This window comes from Hippocampus zosterae, chromosome 1 (genome assembly GCF_025434085.1).
Source record: "Hippocampus zosterae strain Florida chromosome 1, ASM2543408v3, whole genome shotgun sequence".
Taxonomy (NCBI): domain Eukaryota; kingdom Metazoa; phylum Chordata; class Actinopteri; order Syngnathiformes; family Syngnathidae; genus Hippocampus; species Hippocampus zosterae.
The window spans coordinates 30,300,954-30,327,572 of NC_067451.1; the positions used below are offsets into that span (position 1 = coordinate 30,300,954).

General features: G+C 41.3%; 1 protein-coding gene across 6 annotated transcripts in view; it reads left to right on the forward strand.

Moving 5' to 3' along the window:
• The first annotated feature begins 2,726 nt into the window (after window positions 1-2,726).
• unc5a (unc-5 netrin receptor A) overlaps window positions 2,727-26,619 on the forward strand; it is a 207,462-nt gene continuing 183,569 nt past the window's right edge. For all 6 annotated transcript variants that reach the window (XM_052073821.1, XM_052073831.1, XM_052073840.1 and 3 more), the window contains exon 1: window positions 2,727-3,300. In XM_052073821.1, coding sequence (XP_051929781.1) covers window positions 3,210-3,300 — 91 coding nt within the window. In that variant the 5' untranslated portion in view covers window positions 2,727-3,209. The remainder of the gene's footprint in view (window positions 3,301-26,619) is intronic.

The window sequence follows — 26,619 nt, forward strand, 5'->3', positions numbered from 1 at the left end:
TCCATGGCAGAGGCTCCGTCGAACCCCTCAGACCGATTCACCGAACCCTCGGGGCAGTGACAGTTTTCCAGTTTAGCCCCGGCGGGCCCCAGGGACTCGCTGATCAGAAAAGTAAGTCCCATTATGCATTTAGAGAGTCCCAAATTTCGAATTCTGAAACGGTTTACTTATTCAATTGCATATGATCATAACACAAACAACAGCAATATACATAGATTGATAATAGGTTCATTTCTTATAAACAAATGCTACAAAAAATCTAATTAATTCAGGCATACAAGATTTGCTGAGAAATAGCTTCTTATTTCATCCCATGGTTCAGTCTTTGAGTTCATAAATTCTTTAAATCTTTACTCTGTTTCCAATGATGCAAGGCTTTCTCAAAGTCAACTTATCATCGCAAAAAACTGTTCACCTTTAGCTGCTTCCTCTGTGATATCTCCGCAATAAACTTTTGCAACACTTGTTTTAAACGTTACACGACTTGGCAATCGTCTGCTTTCCGCGAGGTTGAAGGCCGATGTCGCCAATCTCGTCTCGCGAGAACGGAAATCTTGTCCTGCGAGATTACTTAACGCGAGATCCAAACAACAATGGCAGTGACGTTCGAACTGCGATACTGCGTTGTTGGAAAAAAAGATCTACCGTAGTTTTTGGTGTGTGTGTGTGTGTGTGTGTTTTGACTGAGAAATTTTCGTGTGTCCCAAAACACACATTATTTGGAACGGTGCGTCCCGTGGGAAAATTATGCGTCTAGGACGTGGGACGCTAGGTAACGAGATGACTGCTGGGGCTCGATCGAACCCGGGTAAAAAACTACTGCACTAGATAACGCAACGATCAGTCGTTTCATCTTTTGATCATGCAGACTTGCAAGTAGCAATGATGCAAATGCCTTACGTAGGATCTGTATGTAAAAATTATGTTTACATTTTCAGGTGTATTCATTATTTCTGAGGTGTCCATTTTTAGTCGTACACTGTGTTATTTTATATTCTACATGTGTTGTACTGTTGAATAAAATGTTTGAAATTAATGAAAAAAATGTTCCAAAAAATGTTGAATTACTCTATAAATATCTTTGTTGTCAGCATCATTGGTTTAAACCTGGCAATTTAAAAGCAATATGAAGTTGATTTTTGTTTTTAATGTCACAAGGAAATTTTACAAACTCTGGCGAAAACCCAAAATGTAACTTTTGCTGGCATTGTGAGATAGCAGCTGCTCCAGTGCATGCGAACAATACTAACAGTCGGTATGTGACAGTTGACTTGTTTCCGCCATTACTCGTGTGATTAAAAATGTGTTTTCCCCATCTATTATTGGATATGATGTACAGTGGAATCCTGTCTGTCACCCCGTTTTCAGTTTAATGACTGATTTTTATGCAGCATTTCAATGTTTATTGTAGCCATGGCGGCATAACTCATATTTGACAGGCCAAAAAATGTGTTGAAAGCTCACTTGCTTTTTTTTTTTGACACATCTCACCAAATTTGCAGGTATTTGAGGACACGCAGTCGAAGTGACATTCAACTTGAATTGGTAAATCCAGTGTGGCTCCAAACACCAAATCCGTTGCCAGCAATAGGCATTCCCAGCAGTACAATTTGCAGTGTTTCTCAGAGGCTGTGAGCCACGGGAATCGTTCATAATTGCTCGTCTGAAAATGACGGACAAACCCTTTTCCTTGCTTGGACAGGCTCGCTAGCGCAGGAGTTGGGCGACCTCTTCGTTTTTAACAGTGTTAAAACGTGTTCTGTTCTTTTATTCAAGCTCTGTTCGTTGACATTGGTCTAAAACAGGGGTAGATCATGATCTACCGGTAGATCTAAGACAGGTCCCAAGTAGATGCGAGGAGTGTCGAGAAGAAAAAACAAACAAACAACCATTTGTGTGTCTTTGTACGTGTTAGTAATATATTTTTTGTGTTAATATACACTGTACCCTAATCATCTTATCAGTCTCATTTTCACTATTTTTTAAAATAAAATAAAGCAGGTAAATCTTAAATTTACGGTGGCGCGTGATTACGTCACCGGAAGTTATTAGCGCTCAGCAATTTGCAATTGCAGCTTGTGATCAGAGCTGTTGCGCTTTATCTTTTATTGTCATGATTCTCATTCAGAGTTTGCTTCTTGTACAATTCACCGAGGGCACGAGCAAAGAATAGGAATCGAGGAGGGCCCAGGGAAGCACTTTAAAACACGTAGCTACGAAAGTTAACAGTGCGTGGCATGCCTCTGTTTCAGGCTGTTTTTCATCATGGCGCGTATGTGTGTGTGTGTGTGTGTGTGTGTGCGTGTGTGTGTTTGTGCGCGTGCGCATGCGCGCGCCGGTAAGGGTAGATGCCGGGAGGTTAGTTGATCGAAAAGTAGATCTTTAATCCAAGAAGTTTGGGCACCCCTGGTCTAAAATAATGTCACAAACAGTACCTAGTATGTGTGTTCACTCTGATGGGTCATTTCCACCAATGTACATGACCAACAAAAAGCATATTTTTCCTCTTCTAGCGGAATATTGAATTCTCTGTCGAAAGACGCTCCACAGTAGTTGTAGTTGTCGTAGAACCATAAAAAGTGTTCTCTAGTCCTGTACAGTCCTTTGGAGTCTTAATCGGCATTTCGTCCACGATTTGCAAACGTTGGCTTTGCCCTCCTATTGTGTGGGCGTGTTTTGGACGCTCCGTGGCCACGGTGTCCGTTCCTGGTTTTGCCTCTCCTCTCTCAGCCTTGGCGGTCTCAGTACCTTCTCTGTCTCAAGCTGCACTCCAGCATTGCTGCGCAAGCAGATGTTCACTCGCTGAGGCCAATTTTTACAATTTCTCGCCTTTTGGCCACATCCCTCACTCGACGGACGCTCCACGCTCAAGTGGGGGAGAAAAGTGCGTCCCTTCTCTCTCCCCCCCGTCTCTCTCTGTCAGCGCGGCATTATTTTTCTTAATTTTTTTTTCCAACTGAGGGAGATAACAGCGTCACTTTTGGAACAAAACAAGGCAGATTTCCGCGGGTGCGGGAAGGCATCATTTGATGTACCACACCAGTGAGTCGTTGTCGCGAGCAACCGGAGACGCGCGAGGATGGCCACCCACGACATGTGCTGAGGGACACACTTCGGCGTCATTTGAAAAGTGCTTGTCACCACACACTCTGAACGTTTAACGATCACCCTTCATTTCTTGTGAAACTTGATTTTTAAAAAAGACGACTATGTCCTTACTTGTGGGCCCCTTTGTCCACTGTGGACTCTGCGCGAAGCTTCTTGTGATTTGGCTCAGCTTCGCCGGCGTCACCTGCACCGGTAAGTGCCTCTCTGAATTTATTTTTGTTTGAGGGGGCTAAATGCAAGCAAGTGTTAACTTCATCATGTCTTTGCATGTGGGAGCGGCGCCGTGTGCCGGAACACCAGGGTCGTCGTTATATTGTTCCGCCGTCACCCTCAAGGTTACGAGGAGAGGCTTTCACGTGCTGACACGCTTCAAACTTGATGCACGTCCCCCGCCCCGCACGCGACGTTGCCGTTTTAACGTGGTGATGAATTACTATCGCGTTGCACGCTTCGTTTCCTTCCACGAGTTGTAGCTCAAAATGTGACAAAACTGTCCAATGACGCTTGAACCAGATGGGTCGATCTTGTATAATGGATGACAATGCACAGTGACACCATGCTCCTTTTATACTGTCACATAAACAACCTTTCCTCCAGTAAATGTGCAATAGCAGCTGGCTTATATGGGGAGGTATGCCGAGCCTGTTTCACTCCACGCACCGGCCGCAACGCGGATGTCCCACAAAGCATTCACGACTCCATCCTGCTGCATTTGCAGCACGTTGACAGCTTTACGGAGTTGGGAGAGCATCGACTCGCACTGATGAATTGCGTTTTACTGGGCTTGCGTCTTGGCCACGCGCTGCCGCGCGCATGCAAATGTGCTTTCATGGACAAAACTCAACGGTTGGTGTAGCCCGACTGGGGATCTTTCATCATTAAAAACAACATAACATTGACCGTCATATAGTTTTTATTTGTCCCCTTTGAAAATGGAGGTTACAAACATTTTCTTCAAAGTGAGGCGGAATTATGTATCCAAAATTAAAAATGACAAAAGAATGAAGGCCTTGGAGGCACATAAACGACACATTTTTCGACTTGCTCAACAGCACCTGCAATTGGTCTCGGATTGACTTGAGATCTCCTTTGCCATCCATTCGTTCGAATATCTCTCAAATAGGAATCGACCATCTTGATTGGACAAAGAATATGCATGATTATGACTGTATGTTGACTGCGTTATATACGGTATTACAATCAAAGCTAGGTCTTGACAGACATGTATGAGGGAGCAGCCACAAATCGTGAGGCAGCGTTGTGCTCCGGCACCTTTCACTATGTCTCACTGACAAATTCACTCACTTGGATGCAGGTGCACGAAACAAGTGCCTTATAAACCACTGTGGTCTCAAAGCCTTGGCACACTTATTTTATCGTCGTTATTCTTGTTAGATTCACCAAATATGAACAATGCTCTCTCCCAGTGCTGTGAAGATGGGCCAGTGGGCGCACACACCCTGTTCTAGGAGAATAATGTACAGCTTATCCATGAGAAGAATTTGGTTATATGCTGTTGGTTGTTCTTGCTGTTGTTGACTGAACAAATAAAAATGTTCAAGAACATTTATCACTCTGGTAGCAATTAACTATGTCACTACCCAAAACATTATGAACGAGTTTAACAACGCTCATTTGCTTCGCTTTGAAGTGTAGCCGAGGAGAGAGAGATCACAAAAAAATATGTGAAATATACTGTATATTTGGTGGGGTCACAGTATTTATTTGAGCGGGCCAGGCCCCCTCTAGCCCCTGCCTAGACCCAGCCCTGATTACAATAAGTCCCATTCAGTTTGTCTGAGGCCTGTGACGAGAAAATCCTTTCAAATCCAGCTACTCACAAATGTTTTTACAATGCACAGTCTGAAAGCCGATGGTGTGTGTCCAAGAACAAGATTTCACTTGTTCACAACTGCAAACCTTGGTTTGGGCTGAAGACAAAGATGTGAAAGTGGTGTAATTGTCTTGCTTCAGGGCACAGAGATGATGAATTAGACGGCTTTTCCTCTTGCGTCAATTGGTGTTTAATGATGAATATATTAGAGCTAAATCAACACGCATACCTCAGGGACCACATCTACCAATCGAAGGGGCAGCACGAGTGCAGTTGTATGCTCTTTGGAGGCTTTTCATTTGAGTTGTTTAGTATATGGGTGGCACGATCCTGTTTGCTCAGCGTTTCATTAATTCTGAGCTTTTGCCGCTGTCCAAAGATGTGACGTTTAAGGTCAGGTCGTCTCTAAAATCCCGCAGGAGTGACAAGATTTGACTTTGATACTCTTTCTTTGCGCTGTGATCGACGAGTAAGCCATTCAAGGGTGTTTCTTTTTCCTTCCGCTCGATGCTTGCAGGGATGTGCTCCCGTGTGTTTCCTGTGGATGGAAACGGAACTTAACGTCAGTTAGATCCTCTCCCTCACCTGGATCAGATTTCGAGGCACACTGTCCCAAGTGTCTGTCAATCTCTGTCACATATTAGGTCAACGCGAGCATGCGTTCTCCCAACAGACTTCTTTTATAGGACGGGACGAGAGCCAGAAATGGATCACAGGTAATATAGTAGCCAATTCTTCCTACATCAGGACAGGGACAGTCTCCACTAAGATCAGTCAGACCGATCCTGTGAGAGACAGGGCTGCTGAGTCGGCGCTCGGCCGTATCAAAAGACGGGTTGTCTTTTTTCTTTTGCCGAGAAAAATACTGTAAGTCAGTCACTAATAAAGGTAGGCCTGTCAGTCCGGATTTTAGCTAGCCCAGCACTTTTTCTTTGGCGCTGTTGACAGAGGGTATACACTTTGAGCTTCAGCAACAAAGTGCTGCACTGCTTTACAAGGCTGTGCACAATATTTGAGGCCTTCGGTATGCAAAGTGTGCATGTGAGTTTTGAAAGTTTTCACATGGATTTGCTTGCATGCACATGTGGTCAGGTTCTTTTTACATGCTGTGGTAGCGCAAAGGCCTGCCCCAATCTGTGACTCTCTTGGACCTCTGATTTTGCTCGATAGACTTTGTAATTCGTCAGGGAAGTTACAGGCTGACTTTGAAAATAAAACTTCGATTGAATTGATTACGAAGTGCAACCTCAGTTCACCAACGCCCCTCTTCATGAATGGATTCGTGTCAGGTTTTTTTTTGGTGTGGTTTGTTTTAGGTTCATGAAGAAAGACTCAATATGCCAACAGTCAAAGCATGTCACGTCAAATTCTCATTTGTGCTTTCTCTTTCACAGTATCATTATAATTCATCCCATGCGTCATGTACTTCACATACAGATGCCTATCTACTGTATTTGAGCTGCTACTAACGATTGTTCTAATAATCGATTGTGCTGCTTACTTTGTCGATTAATCGATGAATTTTTTATTCACAAAAATTGCATCATTTCAAATTTACACTGATTTGCACTGCACGAAAATGCACAAACATGAATTAAGATTCAGCCACAGGTCAGAAACATGTCGGAAAATTGGCAAAAATGTTGGCTATTGTTTTCTAAAGTACAAGCCAAGGGTTGAGTTTGATTTAGCACAAGGATAATCAGTCTTATATCAGGTAGGACAACAAAAATAAGTGCATAGATCCTGTTGGGTAGCTGCCATTGTGAGTGTTCGTATAATTTTAAATGAACTGCTGTCTTATCAATTATCGAAAATAGTTATTTATTTGAAAATCGATCAGTTGTCGCTCAATCAATCATGCATCCTTTTTTCCCTTCTAAGGTAGCCCTCAGTATGGCAACCAAAAAAGTGAAAATGCAAGTGATCAAGCTACTAGAAAGCCCTGGATAGTCGACCTGAACAATGAATCAAATTCAAAAATCGACACGAGTGAAATGCAAATTTCAAATCACAAAGGCTGCAATTTGGAAGAAAACAGAGAGTGAAACTCTGCTTCATTTGGGTCTCCCTTCAAAGTTCAACACTTAAGATGGAAGAACAGTCCACGTGTTTACCGTACATCTCATTGTTTCAAGAAAGATAAAACACATTGTGAAGAGATAAAGCCACAGATTTGTTTGCATTATTGTTTGTAAAATGACATACTGATGTGTAGGCCACACTTGTTTAGTAGAATTGTTGAAGTTGTCGTAGAAGACACTGAAAAGACTGTCAAAGTGTGAATCAGCTGTAAAAAAAAGCCATATTAATTAATGGGTAATTTCGTTCATTTTCGCCTAATCTACAGGAGCACAACATAATGTTAATGTAATACAGATTTAATCTATTGCTCTTTTGTTAAAAAAAATCGTGAGGAGACGACCTTGAGCAAATAATTGTGTATTAAATCGCAGTCACATCAAGGAAAGAGAATCGCAACTGGAATATTTTTCAAAGTCCTTGGCCCTTCTAAAAAGTGCCGGTTCCGCGGCTTGGCAAGCGGCCACGGCGATGCCTGAGCTGTGGGGCAGGGGCTTTGCTCGGTTGGAGGCTTCCGACCCAGCGCCGGCTGTGTTTGCAGGTGGTTTGGTCCGCAGCGAGATTTATTTTCCAGTCAATTTAATTGGAAAATTGCCTTGGTTTGTTGTGTTTGCTTTCTGCGTACAAACTGCCACCTCCGTTCAACGGCCATGAACAATCAAACAAGTAGAAGCACAAGTTAAGATATATGCAGATTTGTCTCATTTTAAAACCATCGCTACTGTTTGGCATGGAATTGTAATAATACGTTTTACAGCAATGTACAGTTACGATTTCCCTGATCCTGTTGCTTTTCACACAGTCACTCATCTGAACTTGCAACTTGCCTCTTGACTTTCAGTTCACATAAAAACGGCAGCAAGTCATCCAAGGTAAAAGATTGCTTTTACTTTGACCCCCCCCCCCCCCCCCCCCCCCCCCCACACACACACACACCATGAGTAGAGTGTTGCCAAGTAATTGTTGTCTGGAAGGAGCATGGGAATCGGGCTCCATTTCTACAGGGTGTACGTTTTGTGATGATGCAAGCACGTGGCGATGCAGTGACACCAGGCAGAAATATATTGCATAATCTTGTCACTTGTTCATGGCCATTCTCTTCTGATGCAAAGATTTCTTTTGCCAGACGTCTTTCTTTGGATTAACGTGATTCATCCCAGCGTTGTCTTTCTTGCTACCAGTTTGTAGCTCCTCATCGCAACATTACGTATTTCGGAGTGGGGGGCAGGGAAGGGGTGCTTCTGGTTGATGTCATTTTAAAATCAATCGTGTTGCCGTCTCATGGCTAATGCATGGCATCCCACAAACATCAAGAAAAATAGCACTGTCTAGACTATTGTATTGGTAAAAACATACCTTATTAAAAGAATCAAATAGAATTGGAAGACATTTGTGTGTGATGATTTCATGCTCTCTTGTCAATGGACATTGTGCAGCTCCTTGTGGTGTGTGCAAACAATGGTCAGTGTAAAGCACAAAGATGATGGTATTAGTTTCTTTCTGCACCGTTTGTGTTAAAAAAAACAACAAACAACTCCAGAAACACCAATGTTCGTTTCATGACCCCAGTCGCTAAAGTTAGCATTAGCTAGGTGGCTTTTGTGCAGCAGTTACTAAGCATCTTCTGCTTTTCCTTCATGGCTTGTGTGGTTAGGGCGCCACAGCATGTCATCTTTTTAAATTTAAGATAACAGTAACTTCTGTCTCCTTTTCTTACACCACCTGGCCCGATGTCTTCGCTCACGAGCCGTGGCAACCTTACCTTAGGTCTTTCTCTCGCTCTCTTGCCTGGCGGCACATCCTCATCATCCTTCACTATCTCTCTCGTCTGAACGTGTCCAAACCATCCGAGAGTCTTGGAAGGCAAATTTAAAAGAATTTACTAACAACTGTACTGCATGTGATATAGTTATTAAAATGTTACCCCCCTGGTCCTTGGAAATGAATTCAAATGCCACATGCATCCAGAAGAGTGATGCACTGAGGCAGGGATTTGCTCTCCTTAACTGCCGGATTTGACAGAATAAATTGGGATGTACCTGTAGCGAATATTTTCCAGAGGTCGAAAATGATACTTTCAGAGTGTTGTGTCAAATTAAAACGATCGACTTCCTCTGGAGCACAAGTTCTTTTTAATTTTATCCTTGTGCTGCGAATGAAAACAGGAAGAGGTTTGCTTCTGTGCAGGTCAAAGATGATCAAACTGGTTGCGTTTATTGATTCGACTCTCTTCATATTAATTTAGTTTGTTGACAGCCCCAATATAAATGTTCCTGCTTCTTGCCGCACGCAAAAATGGAAGTTAACGCGCGTGTGTGGATTTGCTATGATTAATGGGAGATGATAGTCCCCCCACAAATGAATAAGCGGTAAACAGTGCGTGTCATCACAGGTCAGCTTGAAACAAAAGAGAAACACGCTCCAGTTGGTGACAACTACTCAGGTACTTTATATCTTTAACCGAGCAATGTCCCTGTGCTTATCATTGTCAAATGGTAGTCTTGAGGAGTTAAGAAATGACATTACCGAGGTTGCATGGGAGATGAAGCCTTCAGAGGTGTGGCGTTATTTTCTGCCATGTATGCAGAGGCCTTGCAAAAGCGCTACATCTGTCAAATATTGCCCTTTGTGTTTCAGTTACTCCATTCCTATTATTCAAGTTCATGTGCAAAGGTTGAGATCCTGACTTGATCAATTCCCCCCCTGAAATGCACCGCATCATTGTAAGTGTTTGTGTGTGTGTGTGTTTCTCTACCTGCCTGGTGGAGCATTGACTTCTGAGCTCTGACCTCTGATGCGGAATGAGATAGCCCTGCGCCTCAATCGCAAGCGAGTGATAAAATAGAGCCACGGTCACAATTTAGGAAGTCACATTATTGTCTGCCCCTGTTAAAGTGTTTGCACTTGCTCCCATCATCCAGGAAGGGTGGCAAACTAAAGTAGCCTCTCCTTGGTGAAAATAGCCCTCGGCGGACCACGCTGTAAATTAGGGCTGAACAATTTATCATATTCAGTTCATCATCGCAATATAGCAGAATTCAACTTTCAAATGGCATTTGGTTTGTCGGTCGGCTTTATTGTGTATTCTTTTATATAAGGTCAAGATCAGTAGATCCAACTGTTGTTATATTTTACACTTTACAAGATGAAACAGAATCACTCCATTCAATGGTGTCTCCGAAATGTTCTCACCGTCACACAAATGTGCCTGAGTCGTTTTGGTTGGGCTTTAGTTTTATATTTGTCGCCATAAACACTTCGCATAGCACACGGTATTCAGTTTGTCGTTTAGGTTTTGTTCCACTCTTGAAAAAAACCTTTCCAGGTGTGTTACACAGAACAGAATGGTGCGTTTGTGCGTTTGGAGTTGCTCGGCTTACAGTGCCAGTAGTGCTGGGTTCGATGTTCCTGATGTTCCGACTCTCCCAGTGATCAATAGTCTTGTACAAGTGGTTAATTGGCCATCAGTCACTGTCTGCAGAAGTGCTTAGAAACCCGAAGGTGTCTCGGTGCAGCTCATCATAACAACGTGTACGCTCCTCTGGGTGCGCTTCTGGCCTTTCCTTCAGGACACGAGGCAGCACGGGCAAAGCGGATCTGAATGCAATATGGAGAGCTATAGATTAATAGTTCCTTAGTGAGGCCACCAGGGAGCGATGTGAATGCCTCCTCCACTTTATCATGCAGTGCAGGCAATGTCTGCACTACACAGTGAGAAAAAAAAAAGGCTGAAATGTCCCGAAGGTCAATTGATTCCAACTGGCAGTTATCAGTGTTGTTATTTTTATTTTCCTGCAGCCAAGATGTTTTTGTGGAACTGATGACTCCCTGACTATACCATACCCATAAGATCAGTCTCAAAGGAAGATATTTGACATATTGTTAACAAGGCAAATTAATGCATCAAGAACATGACAGAAACACTGCAATTATGCTGCTCGCTCAACCTTGACAAAAAATACACCTTCTTCCAGTTGTGTAGCTCATTGGTATGTTTCCCCTTATGAAGCAGGTCAAAATGTACGAAACATCATTAGAAAACTCAGTTTAGAGCTTTATTGTGCCGGGTCTTGATTGGCAAGGGTATCTTAAGGGAGATCAGTCGCCGCCTGACCCTGAATTTGTCATATTGAAGTGATTCTGGTGACGAGACAGGAGGCACAATGACCTTTTCTAGTTATGTCGACGTGTGCAGGCACTGATGCCTTAGGGAAGCCAATTCAACTGAGTCAACAGAGCAACTGACCCCAAGACCACATTAAAGCCTATACAGCATGTTTTGCTATGTGAGGTTCGAGGGGGTTGGTTTAAGAACCTGTAAAGTGACCAAAAAAAAAAAACCCAAAAGGGTTTGTCAATTTGACACGCCACCACCAAGAGTATTAAGATAAGAAAATCTTTCTTTGTCCCACACTGGAGACATTTGTAATTTATGAACACGGTCGCTAAATTCAAATGAGGAAAAAAAAAAACAATAGGCAGGTGTATAACATAAAGCTCCAAAATGATTTTTAAAAATGGAAGCTGCCTTCCACCTGCTAGACTGTGTGAGTATGTCAACTGAAGCCGACCTTCACCTATGCTCATCCCGGCTCATTCACGGGCCACAGAGACAATGAAGACAATTTTCCCCTCCTTTGACTCTGTTGCAATTCAGCTGGCCGATGGCAGAGTTGTGGCCGACCGTGGTGCACTGTCAGGTTTCCAAAGTCGTGCCAGGAGCAGATTCCCCTTTATGATTAAAAAAAAAAATACAAATAAAATGATTCACCTTCACGTGTCTCGTGACAGAAGTCCCAGGCACATCGGCCAGCGATGTGCCTGGGACTTCCACTGCTTGGCATAGATGCGGCAACACCCAAAAACACTTGGAGGAGGAGTGGGGATGGGGGTCGGGGAGGTGTTGGTTGTTGGCAACGCTTAATGGGTAACTGTGGCTGTAGTGGTAGAAATGGGCTAAGCAAGCGCCACTTGTGCTGAATAGCCCCTGACGGAGTGAAGGCGGATAGTACTTGAGTTGTCGTGCAGGGCACACTCATGCAAGTCCCCCAAATGCGTGACCGCTCCCTATTTTAGCCTCGTCCAAAAATTCCACACAACAGAGATGGTGAAAAAGTGTTTAATGCTCTTTTGTACATCTTGACACGCTGATAATTCAGTCCTAATTTGTTGTCACATTCTTCAACACTCTTCTTTAAACATGTTTAATGTATTTTTAAAAAAATCACAAAATGCCTTTTAATTTGGTATTCATTCAACATCATTAGTTTTTTTTCCCGCTATACCTTTTGAATTAGTAACACAAATGTAAATGGATCTTGTCCGCTTATTCCCCATGTTTCGCTCCAAATTAATATGCTGTTCAGATTTGTCTTCCACAAAACATGAAAACATTTATCATTTATCCTTGATGTGGAACGGTGAGGGAGCAGCCTCTTTGAACTATGGCGGTCCTTCTGATATTGTTTTCCCAAAACAAGTCCTTTTTCAGTTCTTTGAAACTAGGTTTTGACATTTCAGATGAAAAATTAGGCAGCCGATTTATTTATTTATTTTGGGTGAATGCCCTTTGCGGAAAAAGAATGTAGAATGCAGCACAATGAATTAAAGGTAACATACTTGTAGCTGCGATTAGGATCAAGCCGTTGCTATCTGCAAAGCGCCTTGCACTTGATTGAGGCCCCCTTGTTCTATGTCCGCACTGGCAGCGCATTTATGTTGAATCAAAGTGTACAATTTTCTTCCATGCTTAAAATTCAAGACATCGATAAATGAGCATTGCTTTTGATATTTACCTGCTGATGTTTGAGCATTCATTTGAGGAAGAATGAAAAATTGTGAACTTGACTTTTACAATGTGAGCCAATCATTTACGGGGGATAATTACATCCATGGTGGAGATAAAAGTGGTATGCCTCTATCTGGCTGTCTGGTGTATATACATGCGTGTGTATATACGCACGTATCTATGTATGAGCGTACTTGCTTGTAGAATTCAGGCAGTCGTAAATATTTTTACAGCAATCACAACCCTCAATTAATGTTTGCCATGAAACAACAGCAGAGGCACCCGATACCAAACACGAGGGAGGGAGCGAGGCAGCAGTGAGGGAGACACACGTCATACAAAGCTGGGAAATGATTTTCAATGCGGTAATATCAGGGTTTTACCCGGACAAAGTTAAACAAAAGACTCGACAGACAGGTAAGATTGTCTTTGCGGTCGGCGGAAGCACGGTTTCCCAGAGCGAACGACGGCTGTTACTCGAAGTTTGCATGCTCCTCGTCAAACTTGTATTGTTTACATATGTGGCCACGCCATTCCTCAAGGAGGAGATTCTGTGCTTGGTGGTTGTGCTTTCTCGGCAGCATGGGTATACCAGCACTGTTTTTGACTCAGAGGAATGTCGGCACCATTTGACTGTCGTTGCTGGACAGTCCCAGGTCGCTTGTGTCTTGCGCCTGTAATGGGCAGCAATTTTCACAGCCCCGCTTTGTTCAGCGGAGAGATCGGTGCTGTTGAACGGTCTGTGGCTGGATGGATGTAAGGCTTGAGGAGCCGACGATGAGAAGAAAGGAGCGTTAGTGCGGAGCGCCGATGAGGATTTGGAACTGGGAGTCGCGGCTTGGAGTTTGAAGCGGATTACGTGGGACAGGAGAAGTGAACTAATCTCTTCGTCAATGGACGCTACAGCTTTGTGTTTGATTTCAAAACTTAGCTTGTAGCCGACGTGTGCACGTTTTCAGCATGACGTCTCTGACCCACTGGTGAAAGGACACTTTGATCCTCTCCTCTTTCATCTATAACTGCTTCAGACAACAAAGTGTATGCAGAAAAGTGGTGAAGATTGCACGACTGTCTGTGTCCTATGTGTTGTGTTGTGTTATTTTTGTTATTTTGACTTCAAAATGGCGCCGCGAGAGTGGTTGCCTTTCCAGCAGCTCCTATATTTTGTTGTTCTACTTCTTCTTTCATAACTTTGCTGCTGTGAATTGGGAGTTTCTCCATTACGAGACTAATAAAGGTTTTCTTATCTTATATGCACAATACAAGAAAAACACTGCCCCCGATAATTGCATACCACACCCCCTCGGTAGTGATTAAATTACTTTTGTCAAGCTTTGAACCACAGACACACTGACACCTTCATGTCTGGTCTGCCACGGATAAGCAAGTCGCAGACTTCGTGGATGACCAATAATCGCCTGGGCAGGACACTTATTACCACTTCCCAAACTGTCTTTTGATATTCTAAAACACTTTGTTCCTAAACTGTTTACTCCCGCTTCAAAGTCGAGTTGAGCCTCCTTACATCTGTACGCACCCTTGCTTTAATGTGATTACTGTGGACTTCCTCCACCCGAAATGACCGACACCTTGCGCACACACATTTGGGGGCGCTGAATACCAGAGGTGATTGCTCTAAGACTGCAAGGGAAGCTCAGCTTCCTCTAAAATGTCAAAAAGTAAGTGACCAAATATATGTGTACATGTCATTGACTAAATATGCGCGACAACGCGCTCAACCTTTGCTTCGAATCAGCTTCTTATTACTGGTTATGAAGCGACTCTCTTCTCATTCATTCCCACAGCTTCACTTTGCTTTCAACTGTGTGGATGCTCAGCGTCCACAGAGAGTTCAGTGTATGTTGTCCCATGCATTGAAACGCGATAAGTCATTGGATATATGCTGGTTTTGTCCCGCCCATCAGACGCTCGGCGTCTCTATGACTCTATGGACAGTGGGCGTGCAGAAGCTCAGCTTTTCTGCATGATGGTAGGATGATCTGATCGAAATGAGCCAATCACTGATCTTGTGTATATATATATATGTATATATATATACATATATATATATATATATATATATTTTTTTTGGAAAAGGAACGAAGAGTAGAATTCACGTATAAATAAACGAACACATTTTATGATGTCGGCCAAAATTTAGCTCCCCTGCTTGACAGACCAGCATCCGCCACTGCTGAATACACTCCAGAACGTCTCGACATGCCCAAATTAAATGAAACTTGAAACATGATATCATTTTGCTTGTAGATTTCTCTGTCAGGAAAGTAAGGCCGCAGCAGTGTCTGAACATTTGACAGATTACGCGACAAACACAAAGTCATCCTCCATTTATTTTGCATAAAAAAAGAGTACCTAAACAGGAGCTAGTTGTTGCGCAGATTGTGCAAAAATTGCAACAAAGCAAGACAGGGCCACCATGTTCCACCTTTTAATACATTGAGCAACATTATAAATTGTGAGAGGTGTTGTCTGAAGACAGGCATGATTAACAAGCTAGTATTCCCTATGAGAAAGTCCCTCTGTCTCGGCTTCCAAGGATTGATATTGGCGTTTTCTTATGACAACTCTCTTGAAGCATCCCTATGTTCATTCCTTTCTTTAGTGATTGGGTTTCTTGGTTTGGGTCTGCTGGGGACGGAGTGAGATCAGCGTGACATTTAATGCTAAAGAGGCAAAAAAGACACACTGGTGCTAATATCAAAAAGGACAGCATGATGTCACCGGCACCACTGTAGAAGTTATTGATATTTTATCCTAATTAGGCACCTGACTAGAGTCCTGTTACTGCCTTGAGAGAGCTTTTCCAGACACATTGCGGATTTGTCATTCTTTTGTGAGCGTCTGTTCTGCTCAAATTATTGAGAAGTCTGATTTTGTTCAGTTTGTTTTTCAAACACACCAAAGATAGTTTGTTTTGTTTGTTTTTTTATTGAACATAAAACATATACAGTAATAATTTGACAGAAAATAAGGTAGATAAAAAAGTAAAGAAAGAAATCAGTCTTCATTCAACAGTTATTATGTTCAAGGGAGTAGGATGAAGTAAAAAAACTTATCTAGTCCTACCCCGTTATGTGTTTATATCTACTAAATCATTTTTTTATCAATCAGAAAAGAAAAAGTAAGAAAAAGTCTCCATTAAGGCTCATGCTTTACCCTTAACCGTGATATTTTCACAACTTTTGGTTTGTATCGGGATTATATACATCCTCACCCTGGCACTCTTGTGTCAATTTTCTCTTGTATTCATAATGGATATTTCAATACCTTTCTCTATTTATCAACTTAGTTCTGATTTATGATTATATTTAATGTTTAGAATTTATCATTTTAACTCTGATTGATGTAGGTTGTTTGTACTATTTTTTTGAATTTGTTTTTGAAATCAGCAAGCGATTTACTCATTTTCAGGTCAGTTTCGAGATTATTCCACATATTAACACCTTTGCTAGATACACTTCTTTTCTTGATGTTTGTTCTTGTTTTGAGTTTTTTGAATAAGTTGGTACCTCTTAATTCATAGTTGCTTTCTCGAATTTCAAAAAACTTCTGAATGTTTTGGCAGAGCAGGTTATTGTGTGCTTTGTACATTAATTGGGCGATTTTAAAGTCAACTAGGTCATAAAATTTCATCGTATTTAATTTGATAAATAGTGGATTTGTGGGTTCCGTATATTTTGATCTATTAATAATTCGAATTGCTTTTTTTTTGTAGTTTGAGAATAGGAAGTGTGTTTGTTTTGCAGGCATTTCCCCATATTTCCACACAGTAGGTCATATATGGTAATAATAATGAAGTGTATAATGTGTACAAAGATCTCTTATTTAGCACTTCCTTGGTTTTGTAGAGGATCCCTACGGTCTTGGCTATTTTTCTTTTTATGTTATCGATATGTGGTTTCCAACATAGTTTTGAGTCTATTACTAATCCGAGAAACTTGGTTTCATACGCTCTTTCTATTTCAATTGAGTTTACCATTATTTTAGCTTGGTGTTTGATTGGTCTTGTGCCAAAAACAATTGACTTCGATTTTTTCAGGTTAAGTGACAATTTATTTCTGTTGAACCAGTTTTTTAATTTGTTTAATTCGTTTTCTACGGTTGTCAGGAGCTGTTTCAGATTTATTCCAGAACAGTAGAAAGTTGTATCATCAGCAAATAGGACACATTTAAATAGTTTTGAGACCTTGCAGATATCATTTATATATATGATGAATAGTTTTGGACCAAGCACTGACCCCTGAGGAACTCCGTGAGTGATTTTCAGTTGATTCGTTTTTTTATTGTTGAGTTGCACGTACTGATATCTGTTTTTTAAATAACTTTTTATCCATTTATAAGCTACACCTCTAATGCCATATCTTTCTAGTTTTTTCAATAATATACTGTGATCTATTGTGTCAAAAGCTTGTTTTAGATCTAGGAAAACCCCAACAGTAAATTCTTTGTTGTCTATATTAGTGGCTATTGCTTCCACAAACTCCATAACTGCCATTGAGGTGGTCCGTTTTTCCCTGAAGCCATATTGATTCTCACTTAACAGCGCATGCTTTTGTATAAAACTATCAAGTCTGCGAGAAAATAGTTTTTCTAATATTTTTGAAAATTGTGGTAGTAGTGATATTGGTCTATAATTTGTAAACAGATATTTTTCTCCACTTTTATAGATTGTAATAACTTAAGCAATTTTCATTTTTGATGGAAAGATACCAGCTTTGAATGACAGGTTGCATATGTGCGTGAAAGGTCGCACTACATATTCTATAATCTGCTTGATTATTGTCATACCAATATTAAAGCAATCAGTTGACTTTTTATTTTTATAAGTTTTTATAATATTTGATACTTCTTCTTGTTTTACAGCAGTAAGGAACATCGTGGAGGAGTTTTTTTTTTCTACGTATCTATCTATTTCAAACAGGTTTGTTGGATCAGGAATTTGTTTTGCTAGGTTACTGCCGATGTTGACAAAATACTCATTAAATTCAGTTGCTATTTCTGCAGTTTTTTCCAAAATAGTATTTTTGCCTTTGATAAAATACTCTGGATAATGCATTTTTTTAGGACTATTTCTGATTACTTGGTTAAGTATTTTCCATATTTGTTGTGTGTTACCTTTATTCTGCTCTAATAGTGCATGATAATGATCTCTTTTACTGGTTCTTATAATATTTACTAGTTTATTTTTATAGGTCTTATATTTTTTTTCTGCTTCTTCAGTTCTGAATTTTAAAAACAATTTATATAAATTGTTTTTCTTTTTACATGCGTTTTCTATACCTTTCGTTATCCATGGCTTACATGGGTCTTTATACTTTTTGGAGACTTTAGTTAATGGAAAATGTTTATCATCTAAGGAGATTATGGTAGACTGAAATACTTCAAACGCTGTATTTGGGTCTTCGTTTGAGTAGACCTCGGTCGACTTTTGTTTTTCTAGGTCTTGTTAAAGGCATCGATGGAACGTTGGGTTCTTAGTCTTATTTCTGTTATACGAGTTGTTGATTTAGCTTTTCTATCGAAATAATTTTTCGATTTGAAATTATGAAAAACTGCAAAAACAGGTAGGTGGTCACTTATGTCATTAATTTTTTTTTTTTTTCCAAGATGGCGCCCGAGTAGGCAGCCTTCGGCAAGTGCTCTTCAAGAGCCTTGCTTTTTTGTTCTTTTTTGCTGTTTTTGTCTTTTGTTTTGTCACATGTTGTTTGTTGTTTGATCGTGTGGACCTGATATGGACTGTTTTCAGCGCTTTTTGGCCACGACATTCGTCAAAGGAGCAGTATCTGTGCTTGGTGGTTGCGCCTTCTCGGCAGCACGCCTGTACCAGCACAGATTTTGATTGGGACGAATGTCGGCGCCATTGACTGTCGGTGCTGGACAGACCTGGGGCGCTTGTGTTTTTTGCGCCAGTAATGGGCAGCATTTTTCACAACCCCGATTTGTTCAGTGGCTATGTCAGCGCTGTTGGACAGTTGGCGTCGGTGCGGCTGGATGGATGGCCGCTGAAGTTGAGGATGAGGAGAGAGGAGTGTTGGCGAAGAGCACCGATGCGTATTTGGAACCGTGAGTCGCCGCTTGGAATTGAAGTGGATTTCCATGGGACAGGAGAAGTGAACCAATCTCTTTTTTCGTCAATGGATGCTACAGCTTCTTGTTGACTTTGAAACTTAGCTTGTAGCCGACGTGTGCTCATTTTGAGCATGACGTCTCTGATCCACTGGTTAAAGGACACTTTGATTCTCTCCTCTTTCATCTCAAACCGCTTCAAACAACAAAGCGTGTGACGGAAAAGTGGTTAGGACTGCACGACTGTTTGTGTTTTATGTTGTGTGTTGTGTTTATTATTTTACTTTATGTTAACTGTTTTGTAAAGCGCTTTGTTACAGCTGCCGCTGTTGTGAAAGCGCTATATAAATCAGAATGTATTGTATTGTATTGTATTGTATTAATGAGAAGTCCACTTTCCATTTTATGATCAATCTTATTTATAAATATGTTATCTATTAATGTGGCCGTGTCAACTGTTATTCTGCTAGGTTTCAGGATTACTGGGAAAAAGCTGTTGCTGTACATAGTGTTTATGAGGTCAGTTGTTTTTTGTGTCTATTTGGGTTTAATAAGTCAATGTTAAAGTCACCACATATTATTCGCGTTTTCTTATCGTTGTAGTAACTGAGCATATCTGTTAGTTTTTTATTGAATGTGTCAATACATGTTCCTGGTGTCCTATAGATGCAACGTATGATGATATTTGATGCCTTTTTATTGTGTATTTCAATGGTTAGACATTCCATTAGATTTTCTATATTGTTTGTCAATCTCTCGATTTTACTGCATTTAAGTGCTTTGTCTACATATATTGCAACCCCCCCTCCTTTTTTGTTTTCTCTATTAGTTGCAAACATTTCATAACCTTCTATTTCCATTTCAGTTGTTTTATCTTCATCAAGCCAAGTTTCTGATATGGCAATTATTTTAAATTTATAGAATTGAGTCAGGTATTCTTTAATTTTTGTGAAGTTTTTATAGAGACTTCTACTGTTTAAGTGTATTACCGAAAGTGCATTTTCCAATTTTATATTAGTGTTGAATTGTTCATCCAGGTAATAGTCAGAGTTTGTTACCCTTTGTTTGTTGTTGAAGAAGTTATTGTCTGGGTCCAAATTGTTCTCGGGATCGAATGGCTTATAGTCAATATCTTCAAAGGGTTGGAAGTTCATGTTTTTGGGATGTGAATTTCCCGCTCCCACACGGTCGTCGATGGCTCCCTCACGGCCGTCGTTGGTTCCCTCGCTGTCGTCGCTCGCTCTCTCGCCGTCATCACTGGGTCCCTCGTGGTCACTGGCTCCCTTGCGGTCGTCGCCGACTCCCTCACGCTCGCCGGCTGGCTGCCTCCCGGCTCTCTCACGCGCGCTGGCTGGTTGTCTCCCGGCTGCCTCAGGCTCGCCGTCTCCCGGCTCCCTCGCGGTCACTGGCTCCCCTGCAGTCGTCGCTGGTTTCCTCTCGGTCGTCTCTGGCTCCCTTGCGGTCGTCGTTGGCTCCCTCACGGTGTCTATAGTCAATGTCTACTCAACAAGATACCCGAAAAGAATGCTTTTGTTCACTTTGGGAGTCATTTGATAAATGCATGCTTCGGTGTCCAATTTCAAGCAGCGATTTAATGTACATGGGCCTCTGAATGAGCTCTGGTCATACGATATTGTTATCGGCTCCTCTTATGACTTCATTCATCCTTTTATGCTGTACGGGGCCGGCGCATTTACGCTCATTCATGTGAGCTTTCCATCAGGCATAGGAGGAAGATACATTCGAGGGTGTTTCACTTCCATTTTTCTCCCCACATGAATGTTAAATGGGTTTAATTTACACCGAGCTTTTCTAGTTTCATGGTGCTCAGGACTTCTTACACCGTTGCCTCCCACTAAAATTCCCAAAAATGAGGGAAGTTAACCAGATGATGCCATCGGAAGCAATTGTGGGTTTCATACCAAAGAGATTGAAGCTATAACCCGTCATTGAAGCACATGTAAGTATTTCTTCCAAAAAAAAGTACTAAATGGAACCATGCTAAAGTCTTTTAAAGCAAAGTCACAATGTTTTCAAGGCAAGTGAAGTTAACATGTCAATGGTTGACTCACAGAAACAGCAGCTCGCAAAGGATTTACTTGTGTGATCGCACACTTGATGAATGAGCAGCAACTATTTGTTTCCATTAAAAGTCCACTTTAGGGAGTGTTTTTATTTTTATTTTATTCTATTTCTTTATCTATTCCAGAGACTGCCCTTGATTCATTTATGTAACCTGCCCTTGCAGATTGCTCCTGGCTACTCTATCAGACAATTCATGGTTGTCGTTTTTTTTTATGGCATCTGCCCTTTTCCTCCACAAGTCTAGTGGGCTGTAGGGATCTCAAATTAATCCCACAACCACGGTCGTAAATGTCGCCAAAGGTTGATTTTTATGACTACATAGCAGCGTATTGAATTGCGTTTAGCCTAAGGAGTTAACAGTAAAGTGCGGAATCAACAGTTTGTTGTCGAATAGTCCTAAGCGTATGATCAAAAAAGGGCCCACCGTGTGTGGCCAATGTGAGTGCAAGAGACAGTAGTTCTCCATTCGAGCATTTTAGATTTGTGAAATGTTCCTCTGCTTGTGAAAATGATGACCCAATCTTATTTCTGCCCTCAAAAACATTGTCATCTTGTGTAGGGCCCGACCAATGGCGATTCTGATACTTGGCCGAATGAAATTCAGGTAACTGATTCAAAAAGAAACTCCGGGTGCTCGGTTTTCTCCCACATTCCAAAAACAAGCATGGTAGGTTGATTGAATGCTCTAAAATCGTTCTTAGGTGTGATTATGAGTGTGAGTGGTTGTTTGTCTATGTGTGCCCTTTGACTAGCTCGCAACCAGTTCACGGTGGAACCCACCTGCTGCCTGAAGGTAGCTGGGAAAGGCTCTCGCATGCCCGTGATGCCCTCTCGCATGTTTTAACATATATCAGCACCCTTTTTTTTTGGTAGGGGGGGGGTTGTAATGTCATTTGTCTTGTGTGTTTAAAAAAATGGATCAAACAGCTAATATTGGTCAAATCGTTCAGAAGATTAATCTCACTTTTACGAATTGTGAACCTATTATTAATTCCTAGAATCAAGCCCAAATCCTCGTTATAAAGCCTAATTTGAAACATAACCTGAACGTCATGCCTTCCTGTTACAGGACATTTACTCCAGTCGGCTAAGAACACCGAAGTTGTCTGTTCATTTTCAATCCTGCACAGGATTATAGAACACTCATGACTTAATCCATAACGAAATAGTTCTTTTGTTAAAAAAACAAAAAAAACATGTCGCTGCAAACATTTTCCTGAGAGACGAAGGAAAACGGTGTACTTTAACATTCTTCATTACGCTCTTTCCATTTTGCCTTTCAGATGAAGAATGGCAGTAAATAAAGCTTAAAAGAGCAAACACAAGGGGACTGAGCACATTTGTAACTGATGTTATCCGTAATTTACCTCCTCAGTCTGACCCCCCTTTCACTTTTTATTGTTTTGACTAACAGCACATCCCCACAAGAGTACACATCAACTCCCACATAACTAGTAATTCGATGTCTCATAAACGAAACCCCATGGCTCAAACAACACCGATCTGCTAATATATTGACTGTTTCTTTTCTCGTTATTTGTGTGTCTTTAACCGATGGCCTGTTGGTTGAGGGAAAAAAATGATATTCAAGTTTGTTCTGCAAAAACAAAATGTTGGTTTGTCCCCCAAGTTCTTGGGTGAAAAGTTGGGTAGATTTGTTTCAGGAGGAGTCATCAACAAGCTTATTTCTTGGTCTGCCACATGTGCTTTTTACGGCTTTGCTTTGACATTCCCGCCAAAGTGATGATTACGTAACTCATCCGGCTAAGGCTGATTGTTGTTGGAAATGTCATTGTTGAAAGTGCCTCTTTATTAAAAATTTCCATTACATTTTTGCCATCTCCTGCACTGGGAAAATCCATGGCTTTTTCAAAAGAAGTAAGAGAAGTAATCATTTCCAGATCATTGGCATCTTTTATCTCTGTACACTTGGCTGTGGAAGTCTCCCAGTCCCTGTCCAGATTTATAAGAAAGGATTTGTCCCACTCGTGTTCACAGGCTGAAGATTAAATTCAGTCCCATGTAGATATAAAAGACTCTCTAACTTGGATAACGATTCTAATATCTACAAAAGGTTCTTTTAGCTCAGCAGCCTTCAGCTCTTTTATCAGGCTTGTCTTACCTTTCACATTCCATTTATATTAATCAGTCGATTCCCTCAGCCCTCCACACTCATTAAAGGCGAACGGGATTCTGAAATGTGTGTGGGGTTTTGTTTTTGTGGTCTTCTCCCTTACGGCCTCCTTGTTCATCAAAAACCTTGACTTCCAAAAGTCTCTTAAAAGCACTTCTAGCACCGAGCTCAGTGCTCCGTCATGAAGCTTCCATCTGTCTACAGAGGACTAATTGACGCGAGGGGTCGCCCTTTAGGGCCGATTCCCTGTTACATCGAAGTACTAAATTATTTTCGTGGCTTAAAAGTGCCTCATGTACGCAAAAAGTATTGCAAATAAATGTTTTTAAAAAAACAATTGCAACTGTTTGGAAAGTTTTTAAGTTGGTCCAAACATAGCCTTGTTGGTGCATGAGCATGAGGCTCATGGCGTACTTCACGTTTATGAGCCACCGAATGAGCGCTTCCCTTTTTTTTTCACCTCTGTTATGATTAGATTCCATCGATACGAGCTTTCCAAAAAAAAAGTAAAGCACTAAAAATAGTTGGACAGACGTGTACATGACAAGCCACTGAGTACAAAGACATGAATGCCTAGATGTGAACTGTGTGCTTATGGCGATGCTAAGGTTATGTCCAGCCTTTCATTTTTACCTTTGAGGTGAAAGTCTGTTCATGCAACGTAGCACCATTTGCTGGTGTTGTGGCGAATTGTGCCCCATTCAATTCAGTTCTGGCACTAAAATACAGTACTTTGAAAGGTATTGCACAAGTACAAAGGAGCTTTTGGAGTCAACCGGACACTATTTTTCTGAAGCAAGGGTCTGTTCAATTGACGTCTCACTGTACATCTCTGTAACTGGGTGCCATTTTGTGTTCAGCCATTGTTAATGCATGGAGCCTCCAAGAGCCGGATGGTCCTAAAGCAAAAAGCTGTCTCCCAAGTCCCATAAGCATGACGGAGCCAAGCGAAGCTATTAAGGGCCTATAGAGTGGTCTGTGGTATTGTTTGTACACTGCGTATTTTTTTTTTTTATTACACAAATGAGCCACAAGTTGATTTACTCTCTGTTGACCGAAGTTAGATGGCCCCAAAGACAAGATGTCATCAAATGCCATTGGTTCATTTCTGTACCTAATGGGAGCGGAAATAAAAATGTGTTCTCACAATTTGGCATCTGAAAATGAGGTAGCTGCAAAAGTTACAGTTGTGGCCAATTTGCAGTGTTGAAACTAGCTTCTTTGAATTATGTCTTGAAAAAAAAAGGAATGCGACACAGTACGAGTCTTTCATTGGGAAGATATAATTTTACATGTCTGCACATTTCATTTGGGATGGATGATACATTCTTGCTGTGATTTCTTCTACCCCCCTCTCAACAGATGATGCCCAACTACGAATTATTTGAATGGCCAGAAGGTATTTGATTTATGCTGAGTCTGAGTTATCAGCCCCAAACAGACCATGTAGCTCCTCTGTTATCATTCCTCCCAGCCGCCTACTGAATTTCTGCATGTTTTTGAGCTCAGGCCATAAATGTCAGGACAGCAGTCACAAACGTAATGTGAAGACAAAAAAAAAACTGCCTCTTGCAGCAAAATCAGAGGCACGCTCCTCTGCTAATTTTCCCCTTTGTATTGTCGTGCAGCATGTTTGACAAGCAGGGCTGTAAGCTTTGTGCTGTGGCACAACTTGGCCTGTGGCGGGTGATGCCCACCTGACACCCCCCTCCCAGAGTTAGCCTCCTGTCCACAGATAGCAAGAACAAAGGTGGACTCACAGAATGGGCCATGTGTATTTTGGCTCCGTGTGTGACACTCTGATGACTTCAGGGCACTTTCTTTACCACAAGAGTCATTGGCTGTCACTAAATATCACTGTCTCCCTCGCCACTAATGGCATCTGCAGATTGTGCTATGAGGAACAAAGGCTGGTTGTGTGAGCTACTGAAAAGAAAATGGTGACCCCACGAAGGCTGCAGGCTTTCATTTGTGACAGTGGCCGCAAACCTACAGAGAAGTGTCATGACAGATATAAACCAAAGAACAATTATAGGGCCATATGCTTGAAGCTAAATTGCCAGCCCCTTCAATAATGAGTAGTTAATTGTTGAAATCCAACCATGATTTCGATTTGAGTTTCTCTTATAATCAAAGAAAAAACGATTCATGCACAGAACGATGCGGCGCATTCCCAACGTTGTGTAACCTGCATACACCATGTTTCTTGCTTAGTAGTGTTATGTTGTTCAAGATTTTGTTCATAATCATCCAGCCCTACTGTATGCTGAGATACACACTTTTGTATTCACATGCATCACCTGCAGTTGCATTTTACATTCCAAGTTACAAACACAAAATAACAATTTGTATTATATGATTTCCCTTCTTGAAAAGTTGATGTTCATTCACAAATTTTAATTTTAGCAACTATCGTCATATTCTGGATAGTGTGTTGTGTGATTCTGTCTAGTACGTAATTAGTTCTGCCTTACTGCCATTTCCACATGGTGGCATTGCACTGCGGCGCTTGGATGCTCGGCCACCATGCATTTATAAGTAGAGTGACCCTCGATCTGAATAAGTCTTGAGTTGCACACAGACTCTTTCAAAAAAATGAAATATTTCACACCTTACCATGCAGTCAACATGGCTAAGAAGTCATTGTTTATCACAAAGTCCAATGTCAAATGCACACACATACCAATCAGGAACAAACTGAAATGAAGAGCAGAATAGAATAGTGAAGAATCAGGAGATTGCCATTGTGCTTCTCAGCTTTGATTTAAATGGATGAGCGGGAAATCGCCAGTATGCAAAACGGCGTTGGCCGTTAGTGACAATTTCTTACCCCGACTGACTGTTAACTAGCAAATCAGTGCACCCAAATAAAGCAAAAAAAAAAAAACCACAACAAGAATTTATGATCAGCAAATTGTTGCTTTTTCCTGAGACATATGTTCCAAAATGCTTATGTGTCGGGAAAAGTTCTGTCAATGGGTATGTTTTTAGTTCATGAAATCCTGACTGTGGATGGTATGATAAGCAATGACTTCTGAGCCATGTACACTTCGTATCCAAGACAGAACTCACAATCGCAGAGTTGTGAGATGACAAATGCGTGTAAGTACGTGTGCATCATCATCATCATCATCATCATCATATGACCATCACGTTTTAGGTCATTCCCACTAAAAAACTTCAGCCTGTGCCCCTGATCAAAGTTTGCATATATCTTGAGCAAATTGACTGGAAGACTATGAACCATTTTATGACGGTTCATAGTCCATATGATCCCGGAACAGGAGCGGATCATGTGACGAGACTCTTGTTGCATAAGCTCTGGCAGCGTATTATTCGTGACATGAATTTACTGAATTAATTAATACAAAATGAAACTCCTTCATGGGCTAGTCATTGACTGCTTCCAGAAGCTCATCAACAAATGAACTGGGAAAACTACAGTTTGAGAGTTGTTAAAACAAAACTTTGTGCAAATTCATGAGAGTAGCTGCTTGAATG